At 36.3% G+C, this 12,434-nt stretch overlaps 2 protein-coding genes across 2 annotated transcripts; both read right to left on the bottom strand.

The window, feature by feature from the left end:
• Positions 1–552: 552 nt before the first annotated feature.
• Positions 553–3,491, bottom strand: LOC126610824 (uncharacterized). Its single transcript, XM_050278960.1, has 7 exons — positions 3,168–3,491; positions 2,964–3,053; positions 2,288–2,432; positions 2,059–2,169; positions 1,901–1,983; positions 1,736–1,790; positions 553–804 (listed from the first exon to the last, which is right to left on the bottom strand). Exons 1-7 carry the CDS (start codon positions 3,399–3,401, stop codon positions 725–727), a joined length of 798 nt encoding a protein of 265 aa, XP_050134917.1. The 5' UTR covers positions 3,402–3,491; the 3' UTR covers positions 553–724.
• Positions 3,492–4,454: 963 nt separating this feature from the next.
• Positions 4,455–7,142, bottom strand: LOC126610811 (uncharacterized). Its single transcript, XM_050278950.1, has 8 exons — positions 7,065–7,142; positions 6,569–6,794; positions 6,366–6,458; positions 6,053–6,197; positions 5,818–5,928; positions 5,661–5,743; positions 5,509–5,566; positions 4,455–4,585 (listed from the first exon to the last, which is right to left on the bottom strand). The coding sequence occupies exons 1-8, from the start codon at positions 7,109–7,111 to the stop codon at positions 4,506–4,508; spliced, it is 843 nt and encodes a 280-aa protein (XP_050134907.1). The 5' UTR covers positions 7,112–7,142; the 3' UTR covers positions 4,455–4,505.
• Positions 7,143–12,434: the final 5,292 nt, after the last annotated feature.

The raw sequence follows: 12,434 nt of genomic DNA, 5'->3' as shown, positions 1-12,434 counted from the left end.
TTGCTCAAAAAAACTAAAAAATTTTTCTGAAACCCTGGAGGCATGAGGATTCGAACCCATGCGCAGGGGCTTGAAAAGTTTCAAGCAAACCAACTTGGTAACAGGTTATGTCTTGTTATAATTGTATCACTAAAGTATTTATAATATTGAAAAAAAATTAAATATATATATCTGTTCGGTTCGGTTCGGTTTGGTTCGGTTTCCGAACCTTAAAAACCGAAACCGAACCAACCAGATTCGGTTCGGTTCGGTTTGGCAGTTTCGGTTCGGTTTTTTTTCGGTTCGGTTTTTTTCGGCCTCGGTTCGGTTTGGTTTTCGGTTTTTTTCGGTTTTCGGTTATTTGAACCCACCCCTACTTGCCACATGTTGAAAAATCCCTCCAATAAGGGCTTGCCACATGGTCAAATGGTTGCACCAGGACATTAAAGGGGATTTTAACCACCCCATTCTGACTAAAATGGGTGTTTGGAACTAATAGCAAACTTACTGTAAAGGTTTCATACAAGAGAACATTCAATTTTCAAATCCAATACTTAAATAACTAAGTTATCGTCTACTCAAGCGATATTCAATTAAAAGATGAAAACAAATGTTTCACAAGTAATTCAGTTTTGTCCAATAACTTTCATCTTTTAAATCACGATAAATTATAGGAATACTCATGTTATGAATATCTTCAACGCTTGTACAACACTTCGTACTTAATAACCTAGATATAAATGATTCAGAAGATCTTCCATTTATGCTCCAACGACTCGCAAATCAACCCTATGCAGCCTTTTGCACTCAATGGATAATTTGAAACTGCAGAGCCAAACAAATGCAACATTAAAATATTAATAGCTTCCAGCATAACATAGAGAAGTCAAGTGAAAACGAAACTAGAAGAAAGAAAAAAAAAACAGCCGACCAAGAACAGACAACACTAAAAATTTATACAAACACACAGACGCAAAAGGCAAGTTGTTTTGCCTATTGCCAATTCAACAAGGATGTTAAAGAATAAATGCCTTTTTGACAAACATACAAACAACCCAGTGAACGAGCTGCTTTTGTTCGTCATACACAATATACATACTGACACAATAAGCTAGACAACTTTAAAAAGTGTGAGAACCGGGGCAGGCTCCTCGTATATCTAAGGGGAACAGGATAAATAAACAAAAGCAATCACAACCCTTTTAGTAAAAACGGTCTCAATCATAATGATAATAATAATGAAAATGACTGAGACTAGTAGAAAATGAGCACTTCAAACCAATAATAACGGAAATTCAAAGCCTGCATCCGCTTATCGTAAAGAGATCAATTTTTGGTAAGTTGTTAAATATAGGAAGGATCAAGTTAAGCCATTGGAGTTATTTACCATTTCAGTTCTTATTTGTACTACTACAGGAGCTTTTCACATGCACATTGTTTCTCATCAATGAATTCAAGTACAGAGATACAAAAAATCATCATCGCAGTAAATCCTAAACCCTAAACAATTAAGCCTATCCGATATCTACTTCCGTCAACCATCCGCTCCCCAGTTTTGATAAGATTCGAGTTTCCTATATTGCACAAAATCCCTTGATCGCTGTTCTGTTTACTCAAGAATTCAAACTCAACCACCAAAAATTACCTTTTCAAGCTCAAAAGTTCAGATACACCATCTTAGTTTCTTAACATCCGTTCACATTTCTCATCGACATTTATAAAAGCCACAATATCACATAGCTCAAGTATAAATTACCCGATATAAAATCATCTGTATACTCATTGATCTTCCCATGGGCCAGTTCACCCACCTGAACAAGTATAAAAAGCCGTTATGCGGATTAAGGGATTTCAAATTTCACATACAAAAAAGAGCACGAAGTAGAGACTTATGAACTGAAATTTAGAATCTCAAACATACCACAAAAACAAGATTCAATTCATCGCTGGCAGAATTAACATAGTCATCAATATCAACCACTTTTTCTGAACTATAAGAGAGTCCTGTAAACCCAGTACAGCAGGCATTAGTCATAGTCAGTAAGATCAGAATACTAAATAGAGGTAGGCAATGCTCACCTACTACACGAGAGTTGACCGGTAAATATCGAGTTACAGGTTCCGCAATGACACGCATAAGAATTTCATTTGTATCTTTGGTCCGTATGCATTTTTTATCTAGTAACTCCACTTTAAAAATTGCAAAAGTCAAAACACAAAGCAATCTGTAAGATTCCATGGATATATTTTGAAGAGGCTGAATGATGCAGAGTGAATATAAGACAACTAGGAATAGAAGCTAACTTACGCATGACTCCACAAAAGCGCCTACACGTTCTTGGTATACGAACATGGGGTTTAATCTCAAATAACACTCCATTATCTGTTTTCACATACACAGCTCCTACCATACCAGCTTTATTAAGTTTGCTATCAAAAATCGCACGAAGAGCCTGGATGGGTAAAACACTTAATAAATGTATAAATTAAAAACAGCAAAAGAAACACAACATAGACTACATATTAGTGAGACATGATCCAATGCTAAAATCTGAGTGCAGTAACCCTTATGCTAACCTCAGTTCCTATGAATGAACTTATGGGTCTGCAACAATGGTATGATACAGTGTAAATTGTTTAATTCGACTTTACTGACAATGAGGGTTTGGAAATAACTTTTCTATCTCATATAAACAAACGGATGGATTTATCCTCATCTTTCTAGGACCCTTCTTTTATGCATCCAAAAATTCTCGGTGCGAGTTGTTGTCGGAATTTGTATCAATAACTCAGTAAGTTTTGTCACTGATAATGTGATACATTATCATCCATGATATCAACACCTTATCAAAAACCTTTAGTTTGTTCACTTATAAGTATTTTCATTAACCTAAGATTACAACTCCACTATATAAAAACCTAACCAAACTCATATAAGAAGAATGTAATCAATGTAACTTGTAAGTTGTAGCTCAAGAGCAAACCTGGTAGACAACTCCAGGCCGATAATTATTCTCATCTTTCTTTTGTTTCAGGGCATCAGCGTCTTCCTCTGAATCCAGAATCTTCCACCTCTGAGAAGAGAAAAAGTTAAAAATTGAGGAAATAAAATTCTAGACAAATAAACAAATAAAATAATTAAAAAAGCCGAATATCAAATTAATTTTTGCTTGAAGAGTTTCCCGTACCTTTCGAACGATGCCCTTTCTCAGAGAAGCATTTTCTACAATAAAGGTTGCCCGACGCACCTCAACATTCGGCGGCGGGGACGGTATAATGGCATCATGCGTGACGTCATTATCTGTTAACTCTTCTGTTGCTGTCGATTTTTCTTCCAACTTCCGCTTCACAGTCTTATTAGATAAATCCTGCGCCTCCGCCTCCGACTCCGACTGCGACTGCCTCCTCTTCCGCCTCGCCATGTTGTACAAGTAGTGTTCCTCCAGTAACTAGGGTTCCGTGATAAGAGAAACAAGGAGAGAGTTTTCTATCCCGAATGGCCCTGTACTATTCCAAACTCATTATTTTAGCCTAAATCCTATCAATACTTGCTTGTAAATACAGCCTAGGCCCGATGGGTCGGTCTGAGTTTGGTTTGTTGCCCAATGACCCGGCATTTATTAGGGCTGGCCCGATCTAGTTCTATGATTATTTTTTTAAATACAAGCGATATCCTTACTCTAGAAGGACAGGAGGAGAGTTCAAACATGAGACGCAGTGGTTAAAAAGAAAACCCCAACCGGGCAATCCACTACTTACATAAAATTAAAACTTATTAATTCAGTATTGACTTATTTATCTATAATTATACAATTTAATTCATGAGTAAGAGACCATAGGTTCAAATATAAACATCAATAAGATAAGCACCACTGACGACGACGAAGAAACATGAGTTTATATTAGGTGGTTAGTCGCAAGAGATGATGGTGTGTTATTAGGGACGACGCAGCAGGCCCAAAGGTGAGGATGAATGTGAACAATGGTGTGTTACTTGAGATGATGGTGTCTTATTGGAGAAGACGCAGTCCCAAAGGTGAGGATGAATGCGAACGCTGAGGTGAGGGCAAACAAACACGAAAGATCGAATGCATCGCAACATGATAACTTATGCCAACGATGTTGGCCGGAAATGTGACTTGCAAAGAATTACCCGTTTGTGTTTGTGCCCAGTTGGGTATGTTTGCCTCAACGAATTACTCGTTTGGTTGTAAATTGGTACTTGGAATAATTGACGATGTAGACAAGTGGGCTAATTAAAATGCAACTTCAAATGCTCAAAAAATGAATGAAGGTTTCCAACTAGCACTTGACTTATCTTCTCCAATACTAAGTACTGCACTCTTATACCGTTAACAAGTATCTACTGCCATTAAACTTGTCAACTTGCAGAGCGTGCGTGATACAGACCATAAATTAAACAAAAACTCCGCAAAAAAGCTCCATAATTCTTCTATCGATCCTCCGCAACCAAGATAGCACGCTCACAAGAGTTTCTAATCCATACATTACTAATGACAGTTGTTTCACATAATATTCCACTTTCTCTCCAATGCTATACATATACTTCTCAGGCACACCCCAGCGCTCAGCGGATATCCAGAAACTGCAACATCGCATGCACATTTATTAACAGATCATATCAGAAACCAAATCAAAATTATATCTTAGTCCATGAGGAGAAACCACCAGACTCCAAGACTACTATTTACAGTCTTGCAGAATAATAAAAAAACTTCCAAGGATGGAATCCATTACCGAGACTTCTCACTCAAAGAAAAAAATATTACGAAAGGGAGAGCCATCGGGTCTATAAACTTTTCAGTCTGACTATCCCATCACCATGTGGCCTCATCCTTGTTTAAGAAATCCCAACCGACCAAAAACTTGCCCAATTACTCCCTTACCGTCCCCAATGGGCTCCCTAGATGAGCTAAAACTTTAGGAGCTAAAATTTTGAAAAACTCGAAAGAAAAAAAAATAAAAATCAACTCCAATGACGCCTCCAATCTAACCCCTAAATCTGTTACAAGTATTATTTCAAACAAATACTTCATAGTTAGTGGCTAAAAATAATTATGATTTCCCTGAATTACTAAGCATGGTTGGTGTAGAAATATTATAGAGATTTTCTAAATAACTTTTTCTGTTTTAGCTAGAATTTAACTTAATAAATTATGATTCCTTGAATTAGAAAGCATTATTGGAGATGCTCCAAGACTACTTAATAAATCTCAATCCTATTAGGACTACATAAAAAATAAAGGCAAACATGACATAGAACAACTAAAACCCTTAACCAGCCAGAGGGCTCAAGTACACTTGGAAAACCTTCAAGTTGCCCCTACCTCACTCCACTGGGTTTGATAGAAAAACTTGTCCGCAAGGCTAGTATTTCTTAACGTTAGCATCCATAAATCAGTCCTTATTGTCATTTCAGTCAGTCCTTATTGTCATTTCAGTATTACCATCATTTTTCAGGAAAAAATGCCGTATAGCTTGAAAAGTTATAACTTATATGAGACTAACCTGATATGAAGTCATCCGCATACTCGCTATCAATTTTCCCGTGAGCCATCGCACCAACCTGAACATCAGGTTAGTTAATGAACTAACGAACAAAACCGCCAGATGGTAAATGGGTAATGCGAACAGATGATAGGAAAGTATAATGTTCATACCACAAAAACAAGATTGGCATTATTGCTGACAGCATTTACATACTCCCGTAACTGAACTGTCTTTTGCGAACTGACAGAAAGGCCTGAAGTGAGAGCGTGTTTGGTGTTAGGGAAAGTGTTAATGGAAACAGAACCGTGCACATTATCAGAGGCTTACCTATTTTGACAGAGTTGGCAGGTAAATGCTGAGATAAGGGGTTTTGAACCACACGCAATAGTGTATCACGTCGACCCTTGGCTTTAATGCGGAGCTTTTGCAATAGTTGTGCTGCAAACCATAGGTTAAGACAGGTTTCGGGAAGTTAAAAGATGAATTTTGAAAAGAGCACAACAACCTGGATGAAAAATGGCTAGGAATAAATAATGTTTGAGTCTGTTATCAAAGGACTAACACATCATAGCACAAAACTTGTCCAATGATTCTGGTATACGAGCATGCGGTTCGACTTTGATGAGAACCCCTTCATCAGTTTTAACATACACCGGCTGCAGTATGCCGGCCATGCAAAGTCGGGAATCCATAATTTGAAGCAGGGCCTGAACATTCAAATGAATTTGCAAGATAAAAAGAATAGCTGAGACAAAAGTAAAGTGATTTTTGCAGTTGGAGAGCGATGATATGCAATTTCTGATGCTATTTGAGGGAAAGGTAATGAGTTCAATCAATCATTCTCAATCTTAAAAAAGAGTTACCAGGCACCTCACCTCGTGAACAATGTCAGGTCTGTATTTATAAGGATCCATATTCTTTTTACGAAGGAAGTCCCCGTGTATTTCCGGATTTAAAATCTGGTACTTCTGAAACAAGGAAATATAAATATAAGGTAAAAGAAAAGTAACGAACAAAGTAGCATAGAAGCAGAAAAATAAAGGATACAGGTAGACTGATAGATGAAAAATGGGGTTACCTTGCCGATATAAGCAGGCACCAAGGAGGCCTTTTCGAGAACAAAAGTAACTCCAGGGTTCATATTCTGGCCGGAAGGAGCTAGAGGAATGCCGGGAAGTTGGAGCATAGAATCTTCATTACTATCCTGTTCAATAAGTCCTTTGACTTCCAAGATGTCCTTGGAAGAATTAAGCCTTGAGCATCGCTCTAAGGCCTTTCTCTTCATTCCCCTCTTTTCGATCCTCCTGGAATACCATTGAAGAATTCATGCTAATTTAATTACCAAAAGAATGGAAGGCAATTCATTTCCTTTCACCAATGTGTGCACTACCAAGAGATGAAAACAAAACATGACATAGAAATTCAACCTTTTAAGACATTACAGACTCAGGCGTTTTGCTAGAAATTTGCCCATATTACACTAACACTAGGAAATTATAGCTAGTGAAGCTGCAAAACATAAATAATCCGACTCCCAAAAGTTAAACCAAGTGTGAGAGTAAAAAGTTTATTACCTTGTTTCAGAGAACTTGTTCGAATTCGAAACTTTATGGGTCTTCATGGCATGCAAAACTTGTTTCAGTCTTCAGTTTGGATGACAAATTGGGGCTTCTGAGAGTTTGTATACCGGAACAAATTGGGGGTTTGGAAAGCAGAGGCCTTTTGCTTTGGAAACAAGGTGAAGGTTTCGTCCGTTGAGAGAGTCTGAGACTCGAGAGAAGAAACGAGTATAAAATATTCTGAGGAGTGAGGAGGACTCTGTTTAAAAAATAAAACAAGCGAGAGGAGGAGGGCAGCTGGGCTGGGGCTAGGGTTTCCGAATTCTCTTTCTAATTTTTTTCTTCTTCTTTTTTCTATATTTTATTTATTTTTATTTGCTTTCTCTTTTCAGTTTTTAGGGTGCCTCCCGAATAAAAATTTTTATAAATAGCCAACTTTTACCTTCTTTTTTTTTTCAATTTTCGGTTTCTTGTGTGAATATCACTCTCTTAAATAAATTCGTCGTACAATATTTTTTCAAAGAATGAGAGAGAAGCGGTTGATGTGTGTTTTCACGTTACGGAGGGGGTTTAAGAATATTACAAGGATTATGATAAGTACATGGATTGGTCTAATTGATCTTATTTAATCATGTTTCTAGTGTAACAAGTTTCACAATCATATGGAGGATAAGCTTGTGAAGAAGCAAGCTTATCCCCGCCCCGCTCGGCAGCTGCTGGGTTGGGTCTCCCCATCTCTCCTAAACTCCCCCCGGTCTTCGGCCTAAGCTGTATGAGGCAGAAACTCGTCCCACGTACGGTTCGGAGGCCGAGCCCTGCCCCAGCAGTAATGGTGTGGCTTAGGTCAACTAACACAAAGAAGATACAGTTCACTCAACGATTGCCTTTGGGTTCCGAACTTCATATGGGGAAGGAGTGGTGTTGTTTGCGAGGTCTCGATCATTTACATGGGCCCACTTCTCATTCCATTTGTGGAAATTTGATGATCTATAAACCGTCCCTAACGAACGATCGGCTCATGTTTGAGTATGATGAATCACTTCGCGCTGGCCTGTTGCTAATAAATCTTCCGGCCTCATATAAGAACGGAAAACTGGAGCATTTTCTTCATCGGTGGATGAAGAGTCGCGAACATAATAATGTGTGGTTGACCATGTTCCCAGAAAAAAGATACTTTCGAGAAACGACGAGCATGACTGAAGTGGCTATACATACAAATCTATTTACAGATCTATATGTTCGATGTCCTGAATTTGGAGCCATCGGTTTAGGAATCTCTTGACATAAGATACACATAATCCTAATCCGAAGCAACTACACATAAATATATATTTACAACAACCATAATATACAATTTCTATAAGGGGGTAGACAAATTAAGGTTTTAAAAAACTTTAAAAGACCTTAGAATCAGCTTATAGTCAATTGAGATTTTAAAGATGAATTTTTAAAATTCAAATTCAAATGTAATCAATCAAGAATTAAATTCCAAGGTACAAATCTATAGATATTCAAAATGTTATAGTTTTTGAAGGATTCCATTAAGTAACACTATGTTTGAATGAGGGAAATAAACATAGAATTTGTGTAAAAGTCAGAATTTATAAATTGATATGTACCAATTCTCTTGTTTGGATTCTTAACCATAGAAATTTAAAATTTCCGCGTGGAAAAAAAAACTTGGAATTTGGAACCTCCAATTCTCAAGTTTAAATTTTATGTAAATATGTGTCATTTCTCAATTTCTATGATTGAGAGTTTAAAAATAACAAATTTCATATTCAATTCCATTGTTCTTTTCGGTTAACCAAACAAGAAAATTCACAAATTCTAGAAAATAAAATCCTGTCATTTTAATTTCCATCATTTTGAAATTCCTTAGTAATCGTAAATTTCTTCATCCAAACATAGTGTAAGAGATTTTGAAGGATTTAAGAGTCAATTTATGCATAAGAAAGCTATAAAGAATCTCATATATACCCCTATGATTGCTTTCCAAGCTTCTCTCTCAACCTGACTTCTCTCTTGCCATGCCCTCGACACCGTACTCCTGTGACAGCTTGTTCTTCTCTGTGGCGTCCACCTTGGCAAAATTACATCTTCGCCCTTGAGCTCAGTAGCTGTTGCTGCAAGGTTTCAAGGAATGGCAGTATCCGCACCACGGTGCTGGTTTTAGAAGGGGTTTATAGAGAGGGGAAGGAGGAAGGAAGAAAAACTAGAGGAGTTAAGGTATGGTGCGACGTCGTCGGGAAGGATAGATTTTTCAGTATGACCGTCACACAAAATGGTACACCACGTATCCCTATATATATAAATGGTGGGTTATGTGTGTTAAAATGTTAATAACTTAGAAATTAAAATTTTTTATCACTCGCATAAAAACACGTGATGTACCATCCGTATTTCCGTCACAACTAAAAATTTCTCGTCTGGAAGAGGTAAAGAAATGCTTTACGGTTGCAGTTGCTGCTGGATTTGGTTTTAAAGCACTAAAGCATATTTCACGTTGACCAGTAGTTAACTCAATTACTCAAAAGCATCTTTCACGTTGAATTTTCACCATTTGAAAGTTGAGTGTAGAATATAATCAAGGGAGTTTTAACGAAACGCTCTTGATATTGTTTACTTTTTAATGAAAATGATATTTTTTCCGGTGATGAGGATATTGATGAATGGTAGACCAAGACATGACCTTGAGCTTTTACAATGAGTTTTTGTTCTGGTTACTTTATCTTAATATTTACTTTGTGTGTCAATAAATTTTAAGAAATTCATTAAATAAGTCTTCACAAATTCATAGAAATCCATATAAATTTGTCACAATCCGCATATAAAATTGTAGAGTTTAGAATTTATAAAAATCCTTTAAAATCTGTCACTTAAAAAAATTCATTAATGTTCGCTAAAATTCAAAATGACTACACCCTTAAATGGAAAAGGAAAGAAAGTAAAAAACATGTGAAATAATAAATTGAACAATTCCATTGCAAAAATCTCACTCTCTCTTTGTAATTTATTCAGTTGTGAATAAATTGAACATGGGCTCATATTCAGTTGTGAATATGATAGAGGTGTTGTGATATTAATTATAGCATTTGTATGATTATATAAATCACTAGTAGATTGTATTTAGGAGATTAGAAAATTCCATCCTTTTTATGATTATATTAATTGTAAGGAAATGAATCCCATCATGTTTATTATCAAGCCCTTCTCCATCCCACTGTCGCACTATCTCTCTCCCTTTAAATAAAGGGGTGTGTTATCCACACATCCTTTTTACTTCTCACACCTCTTGTTAATTTCTATCATTTGATATTCTTCAATTCATCTAATCCGACAGCCGAAAATTAGAAGAGTGTGTGAGAAGTAAAAAGGGGTGTGTGTGGATATCACACTCTTAAATAAAATAGGCCACAACATGTTATTAAGCATGTTCCCAACATTGCGCTAAGTAGAGGTGGCAAATCAACTCATTAGGTTGTTAATGAACGCCCGTTAAGACCCTTTTAATTTAATATCACCATAATATAAATGTGAGATTGGTAGTGGTGATGATAATGTAAGGTAAAATCAAACTAAATAGGTCTTAATATCACCAATGAGTTGATTTGCCACCTCTAATGCTAAGGAACTAAAGGTTATTCTGCTACAAACCCATTCACAAGATTCATCGCAGCAAATCAGGTTTTTCTAAACACGGTCTAAATTGTCTATATATATATAATTTTTTTTTGTGAGGGTAGTGAGGCTTTCCATCATTAGCCGAGAATATCGACACAGTCTGAACTGGTAAAACAGAAGAATCACATTAGGTTCTGATTCTGAGAAACCAGTTGAATAAGTGAAAATGTGTCTGAGTTACCATTATCTTTGCCACTAAATGAGCTCGTTTATTTTGAAAACAGAGTAATCATAAGTTTGTGTCTAAACCCAACATATGCTCTTGTTGTATCTTTTTGTCGATTTAATCATTTATTATTTACATTGAATGTATGTTATGCACTAAATTTGAAAGTATATTGATGGCTATGGTGTGATAGGTATAGTGGTTTGGGATTGAGAACTTAAGAAAATTTGCAGTGATAGTCCTACAACTGGGTAGAATTTTGGATCTTTCCTTAAACTGTCGAGCATATATCAAAGAATCAAGAGTACCAAGTTTACTAAAAATACATGGGCTTCAATTTTGTGGGAATCTGCATTTGACAGCCTATTGAACTTTAAAACTTAAGCAAAATGTATTTATGTTCTTCACATTCAAATTACTTACAGGCTCTCTATATATACACATTTCATGCTATGGATATCATATAAATATATAAGCAATATCAGTTGTGAATCCCAGTGGCTATTTATATTAACAGTGCAGTTATTTATTGATTAAGAGCTAGTTAGTCAATCTCCTTCGAGAATGCTTTACTGGGTAGGTGTTCTCCTCCAAGCTAGAAGTGAAATAAATTGCTATATTGTCACTTCATTACGGAGCCTTGTTAGTTTTGGATTCAATAATATCATGCTTATCAAATTAAACCAAAATCATAGCACAAGATCTGCTGCCAAGCAACATAATTTACGGCTTTCAGATAACTTCCTGACATAACTAATTAGCTAACTCCTCTCTTTTTCATGACTTACGGAATTCACTTTCTTTGACAAAAAAAAAAGAACAAGAAATAAATCCACTTTCAGACCGGCTTTTGGGTTGTGGCTGCCCAAGAAGAAGAAAACATAGAAATCATATAGTAAATTCAACAGCAGCTGCCAATTTCAAACAAACAAATCTTGGAAAGGGAATGATTTCTGGACACGCTTTTTCATCTTCTGCACACTCCCTCTTAGTTTTTGTTTTTTGTCAAAAGATCATAGATTCAAAGAAGCCGAAAGCAGGCAATGCAAGTACAAGGGTGAGCCAAAAGGCCCCAATAAATAAAACAACAAGGGACAGTGGAATCGACACAAACAAGGAAAAACTAGTCATCCCCTTCCAATCACCTTAATGGTGTCCAAAAGATAAGAGGCTGGTCAGGAACGGGATTCGGTTTCCTATTCAGTTATAGTGTTTGGCTTCCTTTTGAGCTTGAAAGGAACCCATAAGAGAAGGAATTAATTCGATTAAAAATAAAATGGTCGAAGTTTAATTTCAATCCCAAACCTCTCTGAAGAAGACGAAGTTCTCCTTTTGTTAAATGAAGAAGACGCTGGGTTTTCTCAAGGCCTTCATTCATGGCTTTCTACACAGAAAATAATTTTTGGAATTTGTGTACTGCAATTTTTTCCTTGGCCACCGAATGAAAAGCTCTTTGATTCAAATGATATAAATTAACATGCAATCATAGTTTATACATTGTAGAATTTGAATTCTTGTTCTTTTTTGGTCCATTT

This window comes from Malus sylvestris, chromosome 2 (assembly GCF_916048215.2).
Source record: "Malus sylvestris chromosome 2, drMalSylv7.2, whole genome shotgun sequence".
Lineage (NCBI taxonomy): Eukaryota > Viridiplantae > Streptophyta > Magnoliopsida > Rosales > Rosaceae > Malus > Malus sylvestris.
This window is presented reverse-complemented; position numbering and strand designations above follow the sequence as displayed.

Excerpts from the sequence above, each read along its gene's own strand:
- LOC126610824 (XM_050278960.1), bottom strand. The coding sequence starts at position 3,401 with ATGGCGAGGCGGAAGAGGAGGCAGTCGCAGTCGGAGTCGGAGGCGGAG. Across the intron at positions 3,054-3,167 it reads GAAAGGGCATCGTTCGAAAG|AGGTGGAAGATTCTGGATTC; the intron begins GTACGGGAAACT and ends TTCTCTTCTCAG. Across the intron at positions 805-1,735 it reads TACAGATGATTTTATATCGG|TTTCAAATTATCCATTGAGT; the intron begins GTAATTTATACT and ends TTGGCTCTGCAG.
- LOC126610811 (XM_050278950.1), bottom strand. The coding sequence starts at position 7,111 with ATGAAGACCCATAAAGTTTCGAATTCGAACAAGTTCTCTGAAACAAG. Across the intron at positions 6,795-7,064 it reads AACAAGTTCTCTGAAACAAG|GAGGATCGAAAAGAGGGGAA; the intron begins GTAATAAACTTT and ends ATGGTATTCCAG. Across the intron at positions 6,198-6,365 it reads GACCTGACATTGTTCACGAG|GCCCTGCTTCAAATTATGGA; the intron begins GTGAGGTGCCTG and ends TTGAATGTTCAG.